This window comes from Macaca nemestrina, chromosome 13 (assembly GCF_043159975.1).
Source record: "Macaca nemestrina isolate mMacNem1 chromosome 13, mMacNem.hap1, whole genome shotgun sequence".
NCBI lineage: Eukaryota > Metazoa > Chordata > Mammalia > Primates > Cercopithecidae > Macaca > Macaca nemestrina.
This window is the reverse complement of record NC_092137.1, coordinates 104913572-104940388: the sequence shown is the minus strand read 5'-3', so window position 1 is coordinate 104940388 and position 26817 is coordinate 104913572. Positions and strand designations below refer to the sequence as shown.

Here is a 26817-nt window from a genome sequence, read left to right as displayed (position 1 = left end):
GTCTAAGATTTTACTTTAAATACTGGAACTTTTAAAGAAGCATTATAGAGTACAACTTTTCTTCATGTGCTTATGGTAAATAATTATAAAAACAAATGAATTACAATAAATTTATAATTCATGACAACTGAATTTGGGAAAGGGAATAGTTAAGTGGTTTTCCACTAAATTACTTTTTTTCTAATCAGTGTGAAGTGACACAGGAAAGTAAAATTTGCCCTTATTAATAGGCTTTATTTTAAATTTCAAAGAAAATTAAAGCATTTCACAATAAATGTCCTTCTTGCTGCTGTTGACAAGTATTGTATGTGAAGGTGATTTCATTTGAAAGTGATTCCTCTGTGGAAAGGCTTAAGAGCGAGAAATGAGGAAAAGGAGAGCAATCAGAAATGCACAAGCTAATTTGGAAATTAGGTAATGAGGGAAAATACTGTGGAGAGGGTTTTTGTGTGTTTTGTGGTTTGTTTTCTATTTATATGTTGAGACAAGGATCTCTTCAGTTTTGGGGATAATTATTCTTACTTTAGGCAAGAGTTTATGAGTTACAAAATTGCCTAGGGATCAGTTTTGGTAGGACTCTGAGGAAACCAGGTTGGCAGTGAATAGAGGCGATGAAGTGGCACACAGTTCAGCAGAGAGAAGAACACACAATTAATGGACATTATTCAATTCTGGCAGAAACAGCCACTTAGATAAGCATCTAAACTCTACTCTCAAGTCCACAATGTCTTGATGGGCAGGTGGGAGATAAGGAGCTTATAAATAGTAAAATCAAGTTGGATTTTGAGTTTACTAGTCTCTTCTCTACCCCTACCCAGGAAAAGTAAATGGAGTTTTCAGTGAACGGCTCTATCTTTTGCTCTTTCCTCTTTTCGGCCAAATCCCAAATGATAAAGGGCATTTGCCATGTGGGTGAGAGATGAGACTGAAGTGATTATCACCTGTGCTAGTCCACAGTTAGAATTGTGCATGACAGTAACCTGGGGAAATTAAAAGCAAATCTCTAAGTCTAGGATATCCCCTGATGATTTTAATATAGTAAATCTAATATTTACTATTAAATATTACTGGACATGTATGTTTTAAAATATTTCCTTGAAGCTGGGCATGGTGGTGCCTCTAGTCAGAGCAACAGAATAAGACACTGTCTCTAACAACAACGACAACAACAACAAATTTCTTGAGACACTGATAGGCTGCTGGTTAAGAACCACTGAATAGATAAGTATAATGTAAATTCTCATCTCTCAAAAACGTAAAAAATCTGTAGAAGAGTTGGATGATAGGCGCTGCTTCCTTTAAATTTCTCCTTTCCAATAATATTAGCCTGACTTTTATCTGTCTCTACTTCTGTGGCTGGGAAGTTAAAAGGACTATTATTTGCAGTGTCTATCAGCTGAAGAATAACACCTTTTCTTTGCCACCATCACTTATTCACTGCCATTCATAGGGTCGTTAGAAATTTACTATTGGGTACTCTTTTAATAAGTAGAGACTGACTCTTTCAGGACTTTGAGTCTCTTTGTTATCATTCTGGTGATTAGGTCAATACATCATTATTAAAAGCAGGGTTCTCTCAATTCCAATAGTAAAAAATTCTAAACCTTTTTTAAAAAGCTGAAGCTCTATTATGGACTGCCTCAGTATGTCAGTTAAGTACATAGAACTATGGCATAATCAGGATAGCAGTTTTAAACACTGAAAACCATGAAGTTAGTAAGAATACGGAGAATACATGTAGGTCATTATTAGAGCTTTAATTGATAAGCCATTGTATTTTTATTTCTGATTTATAGTTTACCTAAAATAAAAAAATTAGGTAACAATATGGACACTAGAATAGTAATTTAAAATTATTTTAATAATATAGTTGCAGCAGTCCTATGAACTAATTATCCATTTGATGAACAATCTGGGAAAATTAAACATAAATTATAAATGCATGCATGTTGCAAAAGTGCTTGAAGTGGGTATTATGATTTATTGCATTCTTGGACCTGTTTTGGAAAAAAAATTCAGAAACTAAAGAAAGGAAGTATTTTACATGAAAATACTTGCTTTACATATAATCGCTTGGAGACATATCCATAGCAAATATAAAAATACAAGGTCTATAGTCTAAATGTGTCCCATAGATGTGTTTAGTTTGCCTCTATAAATTGTCTCAACATGGAAGGTTTAGGAGACTCACGTACAGATCTGGATTCCAGGCTTCTCTTCAAGAATCCAATCTGGTGTCCCTTGAGCCTATCTCACGTTTAGGATGCTGTGCAGAGGTTGCCCCTTTCTATGAGGCATGTGGTCTCCGTTCTGCTACTGTGCCTACCTAGGTACTTCCTCAGGTCATCTCCCTTGCCTCTGTAGGGACGACTTTACAAGCCCTGTTTTATAGTATATTTTAGTAAATATTTCAAGGTTTTCAAGACATTTTATATCTATTTAAATATAGAGTCTGTATTTTACATAAATCCCTTAGTGATGGGGTTGAACTTTTGAATTTAGAAGGTGGTGTTTTTATAAACTATTTTTCTTTATATATACCATAAATAATCATCTTCCCATTAGAGTGCATGTAAGCTTTTTAAGGTGAATAATGTATAGTTGCATAGGTTATGCATATTTTAGACAACATTATATTTTTCTCTTCAGCATTGCCTCCTAAACATGCAAGTAATTGGCCAGGCACAGTGGCTCAAGCCTGTAATCCCAGCACTTTAGGAGGCCGAGGCGGGCGAATCACGAGGTCAGGAGATTGAGACCATCCTGGCTAACACGGTGAAACCCCCTCTCTACTAAAAATACAAAAAATTAGCTGGGTATGGTGGCACACGCCTGTAGTCCCAGCTACTCAGGAGACTGAGGCAGGATAATAGCTTGTGCTTGAATCCAGGACGCGGAGGTTGCAGTGAGCTGAGATGGTGCCACTGCACTCCAGCCTGGTGGACAGGCGAGATTCTGTCTCAAAAAAAATAAATAAATAAAAGATGCAATAAATTTAGTGGCTTTCATTATGCTATAAATAACTAATACAGGTCATTATTAGAGCTTTAATTGATAAGCCATTGTATTTTTATTTCTGATTTATATTTTACCTAAAATAAAAAAAATTAAGTAAGAATTAATATGGAAACTAGAATACAAATTTTTAAAGGAGTTATGTACCAGGATCCTAAGATTATAATTACATAAATCTTTGCACCAAGGTCCTAAGATTGTAATCGAGAATAACATTTCATACAGAGCTTTCTGACAGCTAAGATAAAAATATTGCTAGAGAAAACCCATGGACTATTTAATAACAAGCAGTGAAAGTTCATTTGAAGCCTATCTCTGTTAATTCAGAGCCCAGCTCTCCGAATTAAAAAGAGATAGGCTTCAAATGAACTGTCAATCGTGTCAGATTCTCGGATGACAATGTCAGGTGCTCCTGTTCAGGAGGACCTGACATTGTCATCCGAGATTCTGACACCATCGATGGAAGAGAATCAGGCAAGTGTGTGTCACCCAGAGGAAACCTCCACCTTTACTGGTAAGCTCTCACAACCGTATCCCTGAAACTCTCATTTCTCAGATGTTAGTCTTCTCCATAATAAGTATTTACAAATAGGGATTAGGTGAAGTTCAAAAGATTCCTCAAATACTAGACACGTAATGCACAGTTTTGTAACATTTTTCAAACATGGGTGATCATGGAATCTTTCTTTTGGGGTATAATGTGCAACTTCTGGTAAAGTAAATATCCTTTGGAATATATTAATAGTTTAAGAAACCCTGCTCTATAGGTAATAATTTAGAACATTAATAAAAATACCTGAAACATTTATTACTATGTCTTAGAGTTTGAGGACATAGAGAAAAAAATACAGCTCCTGCTCTCAAGAAGCTCCTGGCTCAGGTGGGAAACAATGAAATCCTTGAAATATGCCGTGCTAAATGCTGTGACAGAAACAAAGATTCTTGGAGCTGGTAAATGTTTGAAGTGAGCTCTGGAGATGACCAGAGTTCTTGTGGTGAGGCTGAGAAGGTTGTTTCCAGGGGAAGGAGTAGAACCTAGAAAAGCGCCGAGGAGTGAAAAAAAGGGACCACCTCTTATGTCCTTTCAATTGTATATATTCAAGCTCATAGGATCTTATGTAAGGTTTTCAGTTCAGTTGGTAAATATGTAATTTTGTGATTATAAACTGTTGCTGTTGTTTTACAGTATGAATATCAACCACTTTTACTTGCTGTGAGTCGAGCAAAAGTGAACATGGTGGAATTTTTATTAAAGAAAAATGCAAATGTAAATGCAGTTGATTTTCTTAACAGGTACAGACCTTAGTTCTTATTGTGTTGTTTTTAAACCTGAGTGTCATTTTAGAGTGGTGGCAGTCACTCAAGTCAGAAATATTACATTAATAAGAAGACTAACTTTTAATTATTGGGATATAGTGAGAAATATCAACACAGATCATCACTTAGGTAGAAAAACGATTATTTGGACTGAGTAACATAAAGAACAGTGTATAGCAGGATTCGTCTCTATAGACATTATACACATAAAAGGCTTCTATATTGACAGATATTTGTTATTTGTAATATGATGTGGTGTTATTTATAATGTAATAATGTGATGCTTTTGATTGTATGATCTTACATTAGCTGTAGGGGTTTCATGTTAGTTTTTCATTTCTGCTGTGTTTTTGTTGTTTTTAATTGATATGGGAAGAGGGAGAAAAGTTAGCTTTAAATTGATAAAACTTTACTTTAATGAAGACAAGCTTTAGATTCACACAGGACTGGGTTTAATCCCTAGCTTTCCCACTTGCTAGATGTGTGACCTTGGTAACATTACTTATCACCAAGTATGTTTTCTTCTGTGAAAAGGAGGGTAATAATACATCCTTCAAGGGTGGTTGTGTGTAAATAACATCATATATACATAATGTTAGAATGTCCCACTAACAGAGCAAAGTGCTGATGTTTTGGAAACAATGGCTGAGCATATAAGTATGTGCTTATATATATGTGTGTGTGTGTGTATATATATATATTTTATACACACACACATGTATACACACACACATATGTGAATATAATATATAATATATATTATATATACACACGTTGTAATGTGTAAGTATATAATGTAAGCAACATAACGTAATGTCTAATATATAATATACAATATTTATTATATATATAAAATATATAAAATATATTTTTTTATATGTATAAATTTATATATATTGTGTATATATAATATATATACATAAAATATATATTACATATATGATGTTACTTATACAACCACCCTTGAAGGATACATTATTATCCTCCATATATATATATATATATATATATATATATGGTGTTTAATGCCTAGCACATGCTTATCAGCATCATTAACTGAAGTTACGACTACTATTAGCATTCCTATTAATATTATTGTTTCAAGCCTGCAGATAGCTCTTATCTGACCCCTTAGCTGATTTTGCATTATAATACATAATATCAGACTAGGGAAGAAATGAATAATTTTTCACTTAAATTTGCCTACTGTAGATAGGTGACCTGAGCATAGTTTCTTGCCCATCAAAGGACTTTCAGTTAGCAACTTTATGTCATACCACAGTGGGACAAGAGGCTTCCTATTTGTTCCTTGCTTTTAACCTTTGTGGTAATTTACAAAGATAAACCCTTGAGCACCCAAGATGCTTGCTTCTTAGTACATGTAATTGGGTTAATTCTGCATGGACAGGCAACATATTAAGTTGATAAAGTATTTAAACTTAGCTTTTAAAATGTCATTAAAGTTTTTAATTACCTCTCTGTTATTTTAGATCAGCCCTCATACTTGCTGTTACTCTTGGTGAAAAAGATATAGTCATTCTTCTTCTGAAGCAGCACAATATTGATGTGTTTTCTCGAGATGCATATGGAAAGACTGCAGAAGATTATGCGATTGAGACTCATAATAAAGTGTAAGTCTTTACATAAAAAGGCTAGTGAACACTAAATTGAAGTTTAAAATAATTGTAACAACTGCATCTTGTATATCAGGTGAGATTTCATAATTTGGTTCAAGTAGTTTTCAAGCGACAAATTTTCAAGTTTTTAAGTTTTCAAGAGTTGTGCAACTTCGTCAGCCAGAAATCAAGCAAAAGACTAGATAAGTAGCAGTAGGTGCAGGATTCTTGATATTGAAACTTTTAGGACTTTTCTCCTTAGGGATTCCAATGTTGTTCATTTTATTTCAAGCATAGGATAAAGTAGTTTCACATCTTTGATTTTTCTAATTAGTTATTTGGGTCTCAAAATGTCCAGCTTATCAAAAAACCTTGTGCTGTTTACTGGGGACCATCTGCTATAGCCCGATCCTTGAATTTTTCAAGAACCTATGGGGTTCCTTAAGTCCAAGGAAGACAATGAGTTTCTACAAGTCAGAAGGAGAAGGGGAAAGGATATTCTAATCATTGCTTTGTTTTCATTGATTCTGTTGCTGCTTTCTTGCCATTGAAAGAACTCTTGTAGTCTGGTAATGATTAACCTTTGCCACCAATCTTCATGTTGATCCATAAAAAGGCTTCAAACTTACACATACTTTTTTTTAGTTCGCTTGCACATACTTATATGCTTATTGTTTCCAAAACAGCAGAACCTTGCTCTGTTGGCTGGATATTCTAACTTTATCAGCACACATACTGAGCAAATTGACACTTTCACCCACACTCAAAACCTGATGTAAAGCCCACATTTTAGCCTGGGCTTCTAGACCTTCATGGTGAGTTATTTTTGAGTCCCTTTTTTTTTTTTCTCTTTAAAGCAAATATTAGTTGGGATAGTTCTAAGCTGTCAGAGATATTCAAATAATGTTGTAGAAAGAGATCATGGTTTTTTTCTTTATTGCTACCAGATCTGTACCCTGACACTTTTTAAATAAACAGTGTAAGAGCTTTTCTCAGGTAGGGGAAGCTTCTATGCCATCTTTCCTTAGAGTAGTAGGCATCCGCTTGTGGTTGGCCCCTTAAGTGATCTGTTTTCTTTAATAATGAAGATCTCTCAAGCTGCTTGCATCACTATCTCAAGTTTTTAAGATTCTACCTCATAGGAAGCCATTCATCAGAATTATTTGAGTCTCAAGTTGCTTAGTTAGATTTAACAGAGCTAAGCCTCATCCATGACTTATCAGCATTTATATGTAAAAGTAAGGCTTTGTGCTTGCTTTGGCAGCACAAATACTAAAATTGGAACAATACAGAGAAAATTAGCATGGTGAAGCATTTCATAATCTTGCAGTCACGGGAAGGTCACTTGACTGTTTGCTGGCTAGCTAAGTAACAGTTTGAATCAAAACAAAGTGGGTGGCACCTTATATTAGAATTGTGATTTTTCACTACAAAAATATTTGTGTAAGGTGATCTATAAACTGAGAATGGAGGTAAGTAACACAGGGGGTGTTGTGTAAATATTTTGTTAGTATGTATCTTGGAAATGAGAAAATGTCAATTTTCATCTATTTCATGGAACTTAAAAAACATGAAAGTAGGGTTTTGTCTTCCATGTCAGTTGGAGATAACATCACTGATGGCGATTAACCATCATTCTAGCAAACATCTGATGTTCAGTTAGAGTCTGTAGAGAAGTAATAGTGGTAGCTCAAGCCAGATCTTGACATCTGTTAATTTTCTGCCCTTGGAACTGATGAGCTCAATAATAGTGAACAATCATGTTACCTATTTTAATGAAATAATGTATTCATAAATAAGTTTATTTAAAAATTATGAAATGGTTGAGATGCCCTTAATTATAAGCCACAAATAATAGAACAATAAAGCAAAATTAGGACTTAACATTTTTCTTAAACAGAAGCATTTAAATATTAGAACCTATGAAAAACTACACATTGGGTTTGATTTGGGATTTCAGAATAGTTTCAGCAATAAAGTTCAAGAGCAAATTCCACTGCTTTACTATTTCTCTGTGAATGTTAAAAATGCTACTTCATTAAACCTATATAACAACCTAGTGAAAGAAGTCAGTAAAATCTAAAAGAAGACGTGGCGCCTAAGAGAAGCAACTTACAAGAGCAAATACCTGTTGGCTATAGAGCCAGGACCTACCAGTAAGAGCCAGGAAGGTGACTTTCCATTACGTCAAGCCGACGTGAGATAGTTTGCTGCGCTTGCTTCATGAGTACTTCACCTGTTTTTATTATTTAATTAGAAAGGTACTAAGAAGTTTGTAGAGCTTATAGAAGAGAAGTGTATAGGATAATTAACATCCTGATATTGTTTAAGATACTCTAATAATTTAGTATATTTGGTAAATGTTTTTGATAATAGTATTAAAATATTAATTTCATTTGTTTTTATACATAGCATTTTCAGACTAATTTCTGAATACAAAAGAGAAAAGACATCTGAAGAGCTTCCTATAAATAGCAATCCAGGTAAGATTTCTGATAGTGAATTACTCTTGATGGTACTACCACGGATAAAAAAGAATAAAGATGTTCTGGTTACAAAAAAGCAGTTTAAAAAAATCACTGTTTAAATTGCACGCTTTAAAAAAATACTTTCTTAGTAGTCTAGATTTTATAATTATTTAAAAAGTTAATTGTAGGTAATTTATACTCTCAGTATTGTTTGAAAAAAATTATTGTTTAATTATGGTTCCTAATAGTCTAGATAATCTTTTTGTGTAAATAAGAAAATTTTAAAGTTATTATATGTTTTCTTTATAGTCACGTTATAATGAATTAGACTTTTTATATAATTAGAACTTCTATTTAATTTGTAAAATAAATTCTTTGCAGTTAGTAACTGAATCAATAATTACAGTTGACCCTTCAACAGCATGGGATTTAGTGCTGCCAATCCCCATGCTGTTGAAAATACATATTTGGTATGTTATATGTATTAAACATATTGTATTCTGAGTACAAGAAAGTAAGCTAGAGAAAAGAAGCTTTTGCAGTAGTTAAAGCTGTAGTTTCCTTGTAGTTCAGTCCTTAAACTACTATCAGTCTAGTGTAAGGTATTCACCCATTCATGGTAAAATAAAGTAAATTTACTCCATTTACTCATTTTAAAATGTTGGTCTTTTTCTTGCCAGGCCTTCTTTGTTTTATTTAATTTTTTATTTATAAAAACAATAAGAGTTGGTAGGGTTTTTTTTCCTGTGAAAACCATCAGTGAAGAGCCCATCTTGATCTAGGAAATATAAACATATTTATTTGGTGGCAGTAGAAATATAAAGCAAAAACAGAAAAGAGGTACAGTTAACATGATTTACTGAATGTAAAACATTAGTGGGGAGAGAGAACTCTTGGATCATTCATACGTTTCCAGGTTGTGTACCAGCCTTTATACTGCACATGAGAAAGGAGTAGGACATGTTCAGTGAATGGAGAAGTACAGCTGGTCAATAGGGAAGAATAACTTCCCTTCCCTCCAACTCTGAGGTTGGAGTTGCAGACGTAGAATGATGTTATTATAATTATTAGGCAAAGTCAGCGATCTCAATGAGCTGTCCATGATGCAGATGTAGAATGAGAAGGCATCCAGTGACAAAACCCTGGGAATGTTAACATTCCCTCCCGCCCCCAGAAAAAAAAGAGTTGGTAAAGGAGAAAGCAGTGGCTAGAGAAAAGTAGGAGAGGAGTCAGAGGAAGTGATGTTGCAAAAATAAAAAATGTGAGAACTTCAAGTAGGGAGTATGAATTCTAACAAGTAAGATTACTAAAAAGTCAATTAGATTTAACTTTTAAAAGCTCTTTGGCGGTGCCCCTTTCAATAGAACCATTTTTGAGGTGTAATGTGGGCCACTGATGTGATTGGTATGTCTGGTGTCCAAATATGGAGGAATAAATCTACCAAGATCCCGCCTAACTCTTTTGTAACTGCAGAAGCTACATGCACAGGGTCAGGGAAAATGGTCTTGACTTCTGAGTACATGTGCCCACACTTTTACTGAATTGTCAAAACCTAAGGGTAATGTGTGAGAAAAACTGTGGTCTTCTTATCAGCTCCTTGTGGAAATACTTAATTTGTACTGAAATCCCTGATAAGTTCTTCTGGATGCATTCTGAAACAAAAGTCTGGCAGCAGTAACTGGACCCAGCTTGTCCAAAGCACATACATCCAGACTCCCTCCGACATGGAATCATAACACAGCCACATTTCGAGAGTTTCGAGTTTCAATCAGAAGTAGTTTACAGACGAGCAGTTTGGAGAAGCTGACATCTTTTATCTAATGTCATGGAGAAAAATATAAGGTGATGTGCTAAATATACCAAGTCTCTGTGTTCTGGCACACTTTGTTTTAGTGCAATTCCCTTTTCATGACCTCTTCTAATAGCTCAGCTTTTACTGTTTTCTTTTGAATTTCATCCCTAAAGAAAATATTATTAGAACACATCCCTAAAGAAAATATTATTAGAACACATTTGAATTTCATCCCTAAAGAAAATATTATTAGAACACATTTCTAACATAGGTATTTTTGACAACTATATATAATTTTCTTTTAAGAGAATTAGCTACTTATTCTCAAGTATATCTGGTATTCTATTAATCTTTAATGCTAAACTTCTTTATATCTTTAGCACAATGACAGTGTAAGTGATGATGGTTCTTTAAGATTTTAAGTTTCTTTTAAATTTTCAAACTTTAAATGTCTTTTAAATTTTCAAATCAAGTTAAGACACTTAAGGTGTCTTTTAAATTTTCAAACTTGACATAGTTTTAATGTAAAACACTTTTCTGGTATTATATTTCTTCAAATATTGCTAATCTGTTACTTAGCTGGAATATTTGGTCAGTTGGATTACCACACCTTTAACCATCTATATAAAACTTTCTTGATTTTTTTTTTTTTTTTTTTTTGAGATTGAGTCTTTTGCTGTTCCCCAGGCTGGAGTGCAATAGTGTGATCATAGCTCACTGCAGCCTCAAACTTCTGGGTTGAAGTGACCCTCCTAACTCAGCCTCCTAACTCACTGAGACTGCTACAAGCATATGCCACCATACGAAGCTAACTTTTTTATCTTTTGCTTTTTAGAGACAAGGATCTCTCTCTGTTGCCCAGGCCAGTCTCAAACTTTTGGTTTCAAGTGATCCTCCTGCCTCAGCCTCCCAAAGTGCTGGAATTATAGTCACGAGTCATTGTGCTGGTCCATAACTTCCTTTATTCCCCCAGATAATATTAAAGTCCTATTGACCCTTAATAATAAAAATCCACTGTTTGGGAGGAGAAGTGGATAACTCATCCTACATTTTAAATGCAGTTTTTGACTTTTTGACCTGTTCTGTGAAGAATTGCCTTTAACAGATGGTTTTTAGTTTTAGATATTTTTAGTTTTGTAAGAACTTAAGAAAAAAAATTAGAAACAAATTAAATGAGCTCTATGATCAATAGTACAGTATTATACTATATCCAATGGCTACATATATTTCTATAATTATCACAATGACCTGAATGATGCAAATTATTTTATGTATGTTTTTACTAATAGATTTTTTTTGAGACTGAGTCTCGCTCTGTTGCCCAGGCTGGAGTGCAGTGGTATGATCTCAGCTCACTATAACCTCTGCCTCCTGGATTCAAGTGCTTCTCCTGCCTCAGCCTCCCAAGTAGCTGGGACTATAGGTGTGCGCCACCACGCCCAGCTAATTTTTATATTTTTAGTAGAGATGGGGTTTCACCCTGTTAGCCAGGATGGTCTCCATTTCCTGACCTCGTGATCCACCTGCCCCAGCCTCCCAAAGTGCTTGGATTACAGGTGTGAGCCACCGTCCCCAGCCTACTGATACATTTTAGAGACAGGATCTCCCTCTGTTTCCCAGGCTGGAGTGCAGTGGTTATTCACAGGTACAATCTCCACTGCAGCCTCGAACTTTTGGTCTCAAGCAATCTTCCTGCCTCAGCCGTTGGAGTAGTTGGGAGTACGGGTGCGTGTCATTGCACCTGGCCTGATCCCCAATTATTACAAAAGAAACCTTGCTGAGTTGAAGACAATTGACGGTGATCTTTTTGTTTCTCTTCTAGAAGCTTTCATACTATGGAATATATTTTTAATCATCCATATTCTCAATTTTTTATTCTGGTTAAAATAAGATTGCTGCTTGTTTTTCATTTTTTTTTGGCATAATTATTTCTATTCCTTTATGGATTTATTCATGTGGAAATAAAGGAATCTCAAAGGCAACTGTCAAGGAAAACAGATTAGGGAAAGGTATTTTATAAACAGCCTTCCGATTGTAGTCACATGTCATATCACCTAAAAGAAAACTCATTTCATATAATGCAGTAGTGTTGGGGTTTCCCAAGACCACTTCTGTGTTTAGTGATTCACTTGGAAGGACTCAGCAAACAGTCCTACTCAGGGCTTTGATTTGTTTCAGTGAAAGAATACAAAGTAAAACTGGCTCAGGGCAAAGGGGCATGTGGCAAGTCTTGGGGAAGCCAGGCACAAGCTTCCAGGAGCCCTCTCCTGTGGAGTTACCAGGATGTGCCGAATTCCTGTAGCCTGGAATTTTGACAGCACATAGGCGGTGGTGTCTACCAGTATGAGTCTGACTAGAGACTGACACAGTAGCCAAGGTTTTTATGGAAGCTGGTTACGTAGGCATTCTCTCTCACACAGGTACAAGAATTCCACACTTCCACAAGAAAAGCAGCTGCTCAGAGTCAGCCACATTGTTTATGCAAACAGTTTAGGCACAGTGAGCTACTTTTCTCAGTTAGGAAACGGTGACAAACCTTTAAAATGCAAATTTCCAAACAGCAGCAAAGGGCCAATTTTGCATGCAGGCTTTTCTAAGAATGACAGTCTTATGACTGTTATATGAATTATTTTTTTCACAGCAGTTATAGCCCCAACTTAATTTTAGTTATTGTCTTAAAAATTCTATTTAATAGTGAATAATATGGTGATATAACATAGCATGGTGCTTATTTCATGTGTGTCAGTTGCAACTTAATATGAAATATTAAGTTTCTGTGCTGTTAGATTTTGGAATTTTGGTGAATATTTAACAGGTTTCTATACCGAAGTTACTATGGCAATATTAGATAATTATAATCTGTTCTTATTTGATTAACCTTTCAGTAAAATGGTTAGATAAAATAAGTAATGATTTCTGATTTAAAATTAAAAGATTTGTTTCATTTTAATTATATAGATGGTTCAGTTTTGTTTTACATTTTGTTAAATTTTTGTTTATAATTATGAAATTTAAAAAATCAATCATTTATCAGTTATTTTCTTGCCTGTTAATACAGTTAAGTTATTTGCTTTATGTATTTTTATATACTATAATTCTGGAGAGAATATTCATATTCTGTTTCAAATTGAGTACATCTTGCTACAATATATGGTAATAGAAGATTCAGTGACAATCTTTTAAAAAAAATTAATAACTTTATTTTAAGAGCAGTTTTACATTCTCAGCAACATTGAAAAGAACCTAAAGAGATTTTTCATATACGCCATCCCTCCACACATGCATAGCTCCCCCCATTATCAATATCTCCCACCTGAGTGGTACATTTGTTACAACTGAGAATCTTACATTGACGCATCGTAATAATCACCAAAGTCCATAGTTTATATTTAAGTTCACTCTTTGTATTGTACATTCTTTAAAGTTGGACAAATGTATAATAAATGTACCCGCCATTGTAGCATCTTAGAATACTTACGCTGCCCTGAAATTTGTCTCTCTTTTTTTATTCCTCCCTCCCAACTAACCCCTGTCAACTACTAATATTTCTGCTGTCTCCATAGTTTTGATATGTCCAGCATAGTCTTATATTAAGGATAATATAGTGGATATCTTTTTCAATATTAAAAACCATAAATTTCCAAGATAACAATGTATTCAATTGAGCTATCCATTGTGCTTTTTTGCTTTTAGCTTATTAATGTAGAATTTAATGGCATATGCTTTAGATGTTGAAAAAGCATAATTTATATAGACATTTGCCACATAATGGGAGGGTTGAGGAAAATGACTTCATGCTGCATACTACACAGCACTGACTGGATCATCCTTCTCTGTGAGGTGGGTCCAGATAGACTAGCAGTGGAAAGGGACAATCTCGAGAGGCTGTACTTTATAAAACTGGAGTCAGAAAGTCTTTCCTATTTACCTTGCAACTGGAAATAAGATCAGCTAGTGAATACTATAGGCATACAAATATGTTTCTTATTGACCTTCTTTCTTTGAGTGATCGGTTTGAAAACAGTATATAATATTATTATAGCATGGCTCACTTATAACTAGGTTTTCCATTGTGAAAAATGCCAAGAGAGTCCTACTAGTTTTGTTTACATGAAGTGACAAAGATTTGTTGTTGTTGTTTTTCCCATTAGGTAGGGGGACAACTGTTGGCACATCTTGGTAGCTCCAGTGAGTTTACGGTTCCTTTATGTATATTTTATATATGAGAAAGTACTCCCTGGCAACTTGCCGTACCTACCCAGTGTTTCTGTATAAGCTTCTCTCTGACGAGGAGACAAGACTCAGATTGGATAAGCTTTTAAGGGAGTGATATTTTCTCTGTGTGTGTTTTTTTGAAGGAGGTAAAATGAAAGCTGAATTTAAGCATTGTTTGTGCCCTACATAGGGTGAATGAACAGCTAGAACTAAGCAAACTCACCAGAATCTTCCCTAGGAAAGGATTAGTGAAAGTAAGGACACTGATCTCTCTTAGGCTCTTCTGCACTGGCAGCCGAAAAGTCTTTGCAGGGATCCTTGACCCTGGTCTGTATCCTGTGTTTTGCCGTAGAATAGAGTGCAGTTTTCATAGACCTAGATTTTTTGAATTAGAGTGCTTTATCCTAAACAGTTTAAACTGAAGAGGTGGAGAAACTGTTGTGTTTCAACACAATAAGTACAGTAATTTCCTCTTACACATGGGGGATGCATTTCAAGACCCCTAATGAATGCCTGAAAACATGAATAGTGCTGAACTCTATGTGTACAGTAATTTTTAAAAATACATATATATCTATAATAAAATTTAATGCATAAATTAGGCACAATAAGAGATTAATAATAGCTAATGGTAAAGTAGATCAATTGTAACAATATACTGTAATAAAAGTTATGTGAATGTGATCTCACAAAGTATCATGTACTATAGTCACCCTACTTTCTGCACTGATGTGAGATAATAAAATGGCTATGTGATAAGTGAGGCGAATGTAGTAGACATTGCCATGTAGTCTTAGGCTACTATTGACCTTCTATTTGACTGTATGTCAGAAAGAAGATCATCTGCTTCACATTATCTTGGATCCGTGAGCCATGATAATATCGTTGGTTGGATGTTAGGAACAGATTATGTCAGTGACTAAACCACCAATGTCATATTATGAAATATATATTTGGTCTTCAACCCCATTTTCTGTCATACAACTCCTAAAATCCTCAGAATTTCCAACATGATGTCATTTGTATGCTAATGATTGACTCATGGCAGGCAGCTTCCAGATGGCTTCAGGGTGGGGCCCATCATCAGAGAGATCAGGGTGTGAATAGAGGGTTGGGACTTTGAGCCCCACCCTTCACCTCCTGGGATGTGAGAGGGGCTGAATGTTCAATAATCAGTCATGTGTATGTAATGAAGCTTTCATAAAATCCCAAAAGGATTGGATTTGGAGAGCATCGGGATAGCTGTATTCAGCTACCTGGAAACTCTCCAATACATGGAGGTGTATGGAGAATACATGGATGTTCCCAGAGAGTGAGTGCCCTGGGAGGACATGGAAGCACGTTACTTTCCCCCCATATCTTGCACTATGCATCTCTTTATCTGTATCCTTGAATATTCTTTATAAGAAACTGGTAAATGTGTTTCAATGAGTTCTCTGAGCCACTCTAGTAAATTAATCAAAGCAAAGAGGGGGTCCTGGGAAACCCAACTTGAAGTCCACCTGGAAGTTGATTGGAAGTTCTGGAGGCCCAGACTTGTGACTGCTGTGGGGGAATAGCCTTGTGGTACTGAGCCCTCAACCTGTGGGATCTGGCACAATCCCCAAGTAGATAGTGTCAGAATTAGAGGGCACCCATTTGGTGTCTGCCACGGAATTGTTTGCTTGTTGCTGGGGAAATATACACATTTGGTCACAGAAATCTTCTGTGTTGATGATTGTTGTTGTGGTGTGAGAGAAGAGGAACATTATATTGAATATGTGTTTTCTACACATACAGCAGATAAGGGGGACTACTGTGTACTCTGTTCTAGCTGCTCCTGGTTCATTTGTCCAGAAATCATGTTCTTTGACACTGTCTGCTCATTATATTGATTCTACTAATGATGCCATTTTCTGTCAGTCTGATATGATTCTGTTAGAATTATGACTATTTTATACTGCAATTCACTTGTAACAAATTTTGATAATATATTCTTCTTTGCATTTGATAAGTATATGCTAAGCACATAAGAAAGGAAATAAGAGTTCTTAATTCATTAGTTACCTACAAATAGTACAACTAATAATTTTAGTATAACCTCCAAGTATGTTTCTAAAGTACTGCTTTGTAACAAATCATGAGAGTCTCTGTAATAAAGCATCAAAGTCTTACACTTTTTTTCCTACAAGGTCTAAAGCATGTACAAAGTTCATGATTTCTTGTTTTTTCTTTTGAGATGAAATCTCACCCTGTCACCCAGGCTGGAGTGGAATGGCACAATCTCGGCTCACTGCAACCTCCACCTCCTGGGTTCAAGCAATTCTCCTGTCTCAGCCTCCCGAGGAGCTGGGATTACATATGTGTGCTACCACACTAGGCTATTTTTTTTGTATTTTTGTTGAGATGGGGTTTTACCATGTTTGGTCAGGCTGGTCTCAAACTTCTGACCTCAAGTGATCCACCTGCTGTGGCCTCCCAATATGCTGAGATCACAGGCATGAACTACTGTGCCCGGCCTGCGTGATTTTTTTTTTTTTTAATAAAGAGTCTTGCTATGTTGCCCAGGCTGTTCTCAAACTCCTGGGCTTCTCAAGTGATACTTCTGCCTCAGCCTTCTGAGTAGCTGAGATTATAGGAACAAACCACTGCGTATACACACATACACACGCACACACACACACACTGAGTATGTGCCCAATAATGGGATTCTGGTTCTGGATCCTTGAGGAATCACCACACTGTCTTCCACAATGGTTGAACTAATTGACACTCCCACCAACATTGTAAAAGCATTCCTATTTCTCCACATCTGCTCCAGCATCTGTTGTTTCCACTGCATGAGATGGTATCTCATTGTGGTTTTGACTTGCATTTCTCTAATGATCAGTGATGATGAGCTTTTTTTCAGATGTTTGTTGGCTGCATAAATGTGTTCTTTTGAGAAGTGTCTGTTCATATCCTTTGCCCACTTTTTGAGGAGATTGTTTGTTCTTTTCTTGTAAATTTGTTTAAGTTCCTTGTAGATTCTAGATATTAGGCCTTTGTCAGATGGAGAGATTGCAAACATTTTCTCCCATTCTGTAGGTTGCCTGTTCACTCTGATCATAGTATTGGAAGTTGTGGCCAGAGCAATCAGGCAAGAGAAAGAAATAAACAGTATTCAAATAGGAAGAAAGGAAGTCAAATTGTCTCTGTTTGCAGACGATATGATTGTATATTTAGAAAACAAATTGTCTCAGCCCCAAATCTCCTTCAGCTGATAAGCAACTTCCTCATAGTCTCAGGATCCAAAATCAATGTGCAAAAATCACAAGCATTCCTATACACCAATAATAGAGAGCTAAATCATGAGTGAACCCCCATACACAATTGCTACAAAGAGAATAAAATAGCAAGGAATACAACTCACAAGGGATTTGAAGACCCTCTTCAAGGAGAACTACAAACCACCACTCAAGGAAATAAGAGGACACAAACAAATGGAAAAACATTCCATACTCGTGGATAGGAAGAATCAGTAATTTGAAAATGGCCATACTACCCAAAGTAATTTGTAGGTTCAATGCTATACCCATCAAGCTACCATTGATTTTCTTCACAGAATTAGAAAAAACTACTTTAAATTTCATATGGAACCAAAAAAAGAACCCATATAGCCAAGACAATCCTAAGCAAAAAGAACAAAGCTGGAGGCATCATGCTACCTGACTTCAAACTATACGACAAGGCTACAGTAATGAAAATAGCATGGTACTGGTACCAAAACAGATATATATAGACCAATGGAATAGAACAGAGGCCTCAGAAATAATGCCATACGTCTACACCCTCTGATCTTTGACAAACCTGACAAAAGCAATGGGGAAATGATTACCTATTTAATAAATGGTGTTGGGAAAACTGGCTAGCCTTATGCAGGAAACTGAAACTGGACTCCTTCCTTACACTTAATACAAAAATTAACTCAAGATGAATTAAAGACTTAAAAGTAAGTTCTAAAAGTATAAAAACCCTAGAAGAAAACCTAGGCAGTACCATTCAGGACATAGGCATGGGCAAATACTTCGTGACTAAAACACCAAAAGCAACGGCAACAAAAGCCAAAATTGACAAATGGGATCTAATTAAACTAAAGAACTTGTATGCAGTTTTATTTGGGAGTGTGTGTGGAGTACCTGTGAGTTTTAAAAATGAAGAAAGTAAGTAGTCATGCTTTCCTGACTCTGGTAGACATAGCCTTTTAAGACAGTGATTCTGAGCTGTTATGGTCTTAGAGTTTTCTATACCAATAAAACTTATTGATGACGTGTAACCAAGAGCTTGAATTAAATTAAAAAAAAAATCAAAGAGAAATCACCCAAATGCACATTAGAAACCTCTTACCACATATGTGCACATTCATAGATAACATGTAGAACTTGATTTTGTGTATTAAAAACTTGTAGAAAAGTTCAGGCAGTGCACAAAATGACTGCAACTTGGTCTTTGTAAAATCTGTCTATTCACATTGACCCAGTGAGGTATTTCTTGATTTATTATATGATCTCATGATATTCCATGTGGTAACTACAGCATATTATGCTCTCTTCGTGCTGATACCATATCAACTTAAATATGATGACATACCAACATGGATATGCTCATGTGGTTGCTTTTATTGATTTGTACTATATTAGAAATGAAACAGAAGTATTGGAAATCCTAGCAAGCATAGCTGTATCTCTCCCATGGCTGTGCTGATTGCACCTGTTTCCCCCTTAAAGCATGTCTTTTTGACATGTCATAACCCTGAGAAAATCCAGTGTGTGCTTTTCAGAGAATGTCAGTAAGGAGAGGAAATGGCCAATGGTCAAAGTGTTCCTTGTCCTCTCGGTTCCTCTTCATGAATGTTAAACTCTAAACTACTCAGGTCACAATTTCGAACCCCTTTGTTGATCCTTATAGATTGTTTCCGGATGTCAAATGACAAATAGGGCCTTGAAGACAAAACACCCTGTAAAGCCATATTGCTCTGTTTTTTGTGTGTGAATGTGTGTGTGTGTGTGTGTGTGTGTGTGTGTATTTTTTCTCTTCTGAAAACTGTAAATAGAATAATTTTCATTACAAATGAAAATATTTTTGTTCCATATTTATTTCCTGTCTCATGGCACTCTTCTCAGATCTAGTAAGGATCTCAACGTGTCTTATTTATATCTGCAAAAAATTATGTCAGTGCTTCATTTTTCATGTCAATTACTGACATGTTTTCAAGTCTTCACAAGTTATTTCTGAAGATATTGGTGCATTGAGGAGAGACAGTGTGATTGTAGTTAAAGAAGTTTTTAAATAGGTTACGTTCAATAACATTTCAGAGCCCGTTTCTCTGGAAGGCATAGAAATAGTGGTTTTATTCATAGTTAAACATAAAATAGCTCCACAAAGTCTTGTGTATATAAAAGTGTTCATATCCTGGAAGATTCTAATTTACTGCTCAGTACTGTCTCCTGGAGAGGAAAATAGGTAAGGTAGATGGGTGAGCCTACGATAATAACTCGTAATATGAAGTGAAAGCATAGAGACAAAATGAGAGACGATAGATACTCAAACGGATGTGAGTGAAGAACAGCTGTGAAACAGAGTGTCTATGGGAGAGAGGAGGCCATGGGGCTGCTTTTGTGAAGAAGGAATTTGTACATGTTAGTCACGTGTCTGACACATTTAACATTTTAATAAAGCAAAACCTTATCTTCACATGTGTCTGTATGGGATTGTACAGATGTCCCAATACAGTGGTGAGAATAATGAAGAAATGAATGTGGAGGTCAAAGAACGAAGTCCACCAATATGGATATTAGATTTATGAATGAAAAAGAGTGTATGTCAAATTGGGCAGGTGTAAACAAAGCATCTAGCTAGGTAATTTGGAGGTTTCTGATGAGGAGACTTGTGGAAAGTCACTTAATGGAAAGCAGAAGTTAGAAGGATGAGGGTGACCCACAGGGTCTCATTTCTTCTCCCTATAAGTTTTGCACATCAATGATATGCGCTTCATTCATGTCAGTTAGCATATTGGGATGCTTAATCTAGAAAAAGTTTTTTTTTTTTTTTTTCTTTAGGAAAGCTGTGTTTACTGAGGTAGTTATTTCATAAAAGGACCAGAGATACCTCTATGGTATATCATATCAAACTAGCTTTAGGAACAAGGAATCAAAGAATGCATTTCTTGAGTACTAAAAGGGTAACTGTCAATAATCTTGGCAATCATGACATATATATATATATGTGCATATATATATATATGCACATATATATATATGTGCATATATATATATGCACATATATATATTTGGTTAGTTAATAATAAAATAAGTCTCTGGTTATTTAGAGATTTTGTTTAACTTATTTACATGGGAATCTGATTATGCATTATTTCTTTGATGTCTATGTTTTTGCAAAAGTGGAAAAAGAGATGGCAAAAGAGCTGAACTGCTGAATCCAGGAAATGTAGGAATATTAGGAGCCTTCATGAGTACAAAGAAAATTATTTTTAAAATTACGACTCTAAGTATAACTGAACTCACTTCAAATGCATTTTAGAATATTTGTGTAAAGGATGATTTGATTTTGGCTGCTCCAGAAACTACTAGAGGAAGGGAAGGGTATAGAATTCAGATAAACCACGTGACTCATTACTCCTCTTTGTTACTATTGGGAATCAGAGACATAGATTTTGCTGATATTAATTATTCAAATGAAATAAACATGAATATGCATACATTGGCTTTGTTCTTCAAGGAGCTAACTTTTGGATACAATAGCAATTTAATGAAAATTCCTTAGAGAATAACATGATACTTCAGACTATTTTAGAAACAAAAATAATGTTGAATTCATTAATTGACTCCTAAAATGGTTATTGTCAATGAATATTGGAGCTGTTTCTCAATGTAAAAGCTTATTAATATCTAATGCTTGTAGCAGTCTTATTTTGTAGAAGTATGTTAATATTGATAAATGATGATACTTTTTATTGAGGTTTATATATTATACCTTGTTGCCATGAGTGGATGAAAAGACTTTTAGAAGGCTAAACTAGAGGACACAAGAAACACAGGCAATTATTACACCTCATGAGTCTGAGAAATAATGAATACTATCTACTAGAATTCACCAAACATATATCCAAGCTGATCAATTTAGGACACTTCCACTGAGGAGACATGAAGTGTACATTCAGCTGAAGTGTCATTGTAATTGTGTACCTTCTTAGCTATCAGGCAAGTTAAAGAGCATGATGAATGTTTGTAGTATAATGGTATATGTCCTTCTGATCTCTTGCATTAAAGACATGCGAGAGCGTGTACCACCTGCTTTGACATTGATTCCCAGGTGTATCAGTTGCTCCTCTGTTTTTAGACCACATTTGTTTTTATCCCCCAGCATATCCACATTGATACTGACACTGTTTCATTTTAGTTTTAGACATATGACAGATCATATCACGTTTGAAATTGTAAGTGTATATTTCATGAAGCCTGTATTCGTGTTTTCTTCAGTGTATTTCTGTCATGTTCCAGTCCCAAGACACAAAATATAAAACATAAAGACCTAAACTAATATAGGCAGGAGGATACAGCTTGATGCTAAGACTGCATGCATGTATGGATAACTTTATCATATTTACACATGATTGATTATGTGTCCCTTTTGCTTGTCAGTGTCTTCCCAGAAACAACCGGCCTTGAAGGTAATTACACATTCATTTATGTTTTGAACTATTAACTGCATAGTCTGTGAAATATACTTTATGTATTGATTGTTTTGTTTCAAATCCCATTCAGGCTACAAGTGAAAAGAAAGATTCTGCTTCAAATGTAGCCACAGAAACAAAAGATGGAGAAAAATCTGGGACAGGTAATTTTGCAATACACATTTAATGTCATGTTCACTCAGGATAGAAGAGAACTTCCCTTCCCTGAATAAATCGCAGGGGGCTCATTGAAGCTGCACATTCTGATTCAGCAGGCCTGAGATTCTGCATTTGTAATAAGTACTTGGGTGACGCTGATGCTGCTGGTCCTTGGCCATGATCTGAGTAGTAAGATTATACATTTCCCTATATTGAAACTGGCAAGAAGAATCATTGGTGAGCAGTTCAAGACATAACAGACTAAGGGGAAAACATAATTTTGCTTTAAATCTACAGTATGTTTCCATCAAGAGGGAAAGGAGAAAGAGATGAAGTAATAGAAATTATAGGCATCAGATTGTATTGCTAAGACCAGAGGGAAGAGATGATCGTACCAACACATAAACACTGTAGAATGAGAAGTAACAAGACCATTGGTGTAATAATTATTTTCCTCAGAAAAGAGAGATTATGAAGCAGGAAGGAGGGAAAATAAGTTATTTATTTAATTTTGCAGTTTCTGCTGAGGAAACCTGAGTGAACTAACTTCAGAAGAGTTTAGAATATTTGCATAACAGAGGATCTGATTTTGGCAGCTCCAGGAACTACTGCAAACAGGAAAGAGTGCTAAAATTGGGATAATCCACAGTGACTCGTTATTCCTCTTTGTTACTATTAGGCATCAGAGATACTTGTTTTGTTGATATTAGTTATAAAAATAAGATAAACTTAAATATGATTACATTGGCTTCATTTTTCAAGGAGCTAACTTTTGGATAAAATAGCTATTTAATGATAATGCTTTAGAGAAAAGCATGATACTCCAAACAAGACTATTTTCAAAACAAAAATAATGTTGAATTCATCAATTGACTCCTAAAATGGTTATTTTCAATGAATATTGGAGCTGTTTCCAAATGTAAAAGCTTATTATTATCTAATGCTTGTAGCAGTTTTATTTTGTAGAAGTATGTCAAAATTGATAATTGATAATACTTTTTATTGAGGTTTATATATTACTCCTTTCTGTCACAAGTGGATGAAGAAACTTTCAAAAGGCTAAACTAGAGGATACTAGAAACTTAGGCAAATTATTACACCACATGAGTGTGAGAAATAATGAATATTATCTACTAGGATTCACCAAACATATACACAAGCTGATCAATTTAGGACACTTCCACTGAAGAGACGTGAAGTGTACTTTCTCAGGAACTGGGCAAGTTAAAGAGCATGATAAATATTTGTAGTCTAATGGTATAAATCTTTCTGATGTCTTTCAAGAAAGACATGCGGTTGCACGTACCACCTGCTTTGACATTAACTCTCAGGTGTATGAGTTGCTCCTCTGATTTTAGATCACATTTGTCCTCACCACTCGGCAAATCCGCATTGATACTGACACTGTTTCATTTTAGTTTTAGACATATGACAAATTATACCACATTTGAAATTGTAAGTGTATATATACACTTACAAAAGGCCTGTATTCCAGTTTTCTTCAGTATATTTCTGTCATGTTCCTGTCCCAAGACACAAAGTAGAAGACATCAAAGCCTGCACTAATACAGGAAGGAGGATACAGCTTGATGCTAACACTGCATGAACGTAGGGATAAATTTACCATATTTACATATGATTGACTATGTATCTCTTTTGTTTTTCAGTGTCTTCTCAGAAACAACCAGTCTTGAAGGTAATTACACTCTCATTTATATTTTGAACTATTAACTGCATGGTCTATGAAATGTAGTTTACTTATTGATTATTTTGTTTTAAATCTCATTCAGGCTACAAGCGAAAAGAAAGATTCTGTTTCAAATATAGCCACAGAAATAAAGGATGGAGAAAAATCTGGGACAGGTAATTTTGCAATACACATTTAATGTCATGTTCACTCAGGATAGAAGAGAACTTCCCTTCCCTGAATAAATCGCAGGGGGCTCATTGAAGCTGCACATTCTGATTCAGCAGGCCTGAGATTCTGCATTTGTAATAAGTACTTGGGTGACGCTGATGCTGCTGGTCCTTGGCCATGATCTGAGTAGTAAGATTATATCCTTCCCCACAAGGAAATTGGCAAGAAGAACGATTGGAGAGCAGTGCAAGATCTAACAGGCTCAAGGACAGAATATTCTTGCTTTAATTCTCCTGCAGGTTTCCATCATAAAGGGATGGAGAAAGAGATTAAGTAATAAAAATTATAGGCATCAGATCATATTGCTAAAACCACAGGGAAGAAGTGATTGGAAGAACTTATAAACAATGTAGAAAGAGAACTAAGGAGACCTCTGATGTTGTAATTATTTTACTCAAGGAAGGGGATTGTGAGGCAGGAAGGAGGGAAAAGGTGTTAGTTTTGCAGTTTTGGGATTTCTGCTGAAGAAAGCTGATGGAACTCACTTCAGATGCATTTGGAATATTTGCATAAAAGAAGATTTGATTTTGGCTGCTCCAGGAACTGCTGGAAGCAGGAAAGAGTGCTAGAATTGGGATGGCCCACGGTGACTCATTACCCCTCTTTGTTACTATTGGGCATCAGAAATATATGTTTTGTTGGTATTAGTTGTTCACATAGGGTAAACGTGAATATGCATACATTGGCTTTGTTGCGCAGAGAGCTAACTTTTGGATAAAATGGCAATTTAATGAAAATACTTTAGAGAATAACATGATCCTTCAAACCAGACTATTTTAGAAACAAAAATAATGTTGAATTCGTTAATTGACCCCTAAAATATTTATTTTTAATGAATATTGGAGTGATTTCCAAATGGAAAAGCTTACTCATGTCTAATGGTTTTAGCGGCTTTATTTTGTGTAAGTATATCAGATTTGATAATTTTTTATATATTTTGATTGGGTTTGTATATTATACCTTGTTGCCATGAGTGATTGACAAAACTTTTTGAAGGCTAAACTAGAAAATACAAGAAGTGTAGGCTCATTATTATACCACATGGGTATGAAAAATAATGAATATCATATAACAGGATTCACCAAACATATCCAAGCAGATCAATTTGGGATAGTTCCACTGAGGAGTTTGGAAGTGTACATTCATCTAAAGTGTAATTGTCATTGTGTACCTGTTCAATTACCAGGCAAGTCAAAGAACATGATGAATATTTGTAGTATAATGGCTTAAATCCTTCTGATGTTTTGTATGAAAGACTTGTGCAATCCTGGCTCACTTCAACTTTCACCTCCTGGGTTCAAGTGATTCTCCTGTCTCAGTCTCCTGAGTAGCTGAGATTATAGGTGTGCGCCACAACACCTGGTAATTGTTGTATTTTTAGTAGAGACCGGCTTTCACCATGTTGGCCAGGCTGATCTCGAACTCCTGACCTCAAATGATCCACCCACCTTGGCCTCCCAAAGTGCTAGGATTACAGACGTGACCCACCAAGCCCTGTCTACAGGATATTTTTAAATTTTTAAAATATTTTTTTTAATAAAGATAGAGTCTTTCTGTGTTGCCCAAGCTGGTCTCAAACTCCTGGGCTTCTCAAGTGATACTTCTGCCTCAGCCTTCTGAGTAGCTGAGATTATAGGAACAAGCCATTGTGCTCTTTTATGTTTTTAATATTCTACAGGTTCCAATTGTTGATTTAAAATGCATTTTACTTTTTGTTTGATAGTGCTTCCTCCTGCTAAAGAGTGTTTAAACAGGTATGATTTCACAGATTTTTTAAAGTGATATGTTAACTAAGTGAATAGAGAGAATAGAAACTAGTATCCGTTTAGTGTTCTGCTCTGTGCGAGACACCACATTACATGTACATTTATCATGTCATGTCATCTTCACACAGCTTTACAAACTATTTGTGCTATTATTATTTTTTTTTTTTACTAATTAGGCAACTCTGGTTTAAAGAGGTTGAAATACTGGCTCGTGATTCCACAGTTAACAGGTAGCCAACCCATGATTTGACCATCATCCTGCCTGGCTCTCAAAACACTTATTTTGCCCATAAGTGTGGATGGATAGAGACCTATGTGGCAATGGGATCACGGTACTGATTTACATCAGATCAATTCAGAAAGTCACATTTTGTTACATATTAACTCTCTTTAGAGTGTTATTTAGAAGCCTGTCTACTCCAAAAATTTGTCCAAATATTTTGGAAATGGCAGTAGTAACCATATTACTTATTTTTTTAAAAGGCAGATATCAGTTACCTGTGGCCGCAGGACCCTAAGTTTTTCATTAGCAAGACAAGGCCAGTCCTAGAAAAATATTATCTGACTGTGCACGCAGAATATTTACATATAATTCATGTAATATTAACTGTATTTAGCCTATATTAAAAGGATATTTCTAATTCATTTCTCTACTTACTGCCTACCCACTTTGGTTTTCTCTTTAAGTGAGTACCTTGCCTAGTTCGTTGAAGCTTTTTCTTATTTTCTGGATTCTTTATTTTTCCTTCTATGACATTTTAATATTTTCTTGATTTCTTTTCACTTTCTCTACTGCTTCTCTAAGGGTTTGTGATTTTCTATTATAGTTTTCATTTATGG

The 26817-nt window shown here is 35.3% G+C and overlaps 1 protein-coding gene across 1 annotated transcript in view; it reads left to right on the top strand.

Moving 5' to 3' along the window:
• The window catches only part of LOC105472026 (ankyrin repeat domain-containing protein 36A-like), a 203055-nt gene that overhangs the window by 5120 nt on the left and 171118 nt on the right, over positions 1-26817 (top strand). The window contains exons 4-11 of the mRNA XM_071077048.1: positions 4202-4308; positions 5823-5963; positions 8361-8431; positions 22103-22131; positions 22226-22298; positions 23961-23989; positions 24084-24156; positions 25935-25965. Coding sequence (XP_070933149.1) covers positions 4202-4308; positions 5823-5963; positions 8361-8431; positions 22103-22131; positions 22226-22298; positions 23961-23989; positions 24084-24156; positions 25935-25965 — 554 coding nt within the window. The remainder of the gene's footprint in view (positions 1-4201; positions 4309-5822; positions 5964-8360; positions 8432-22102; positions 22132-22225; positions 22299-23960; positions 23990-24083; positions 24157-25934; positions 25966-26817) is intronic.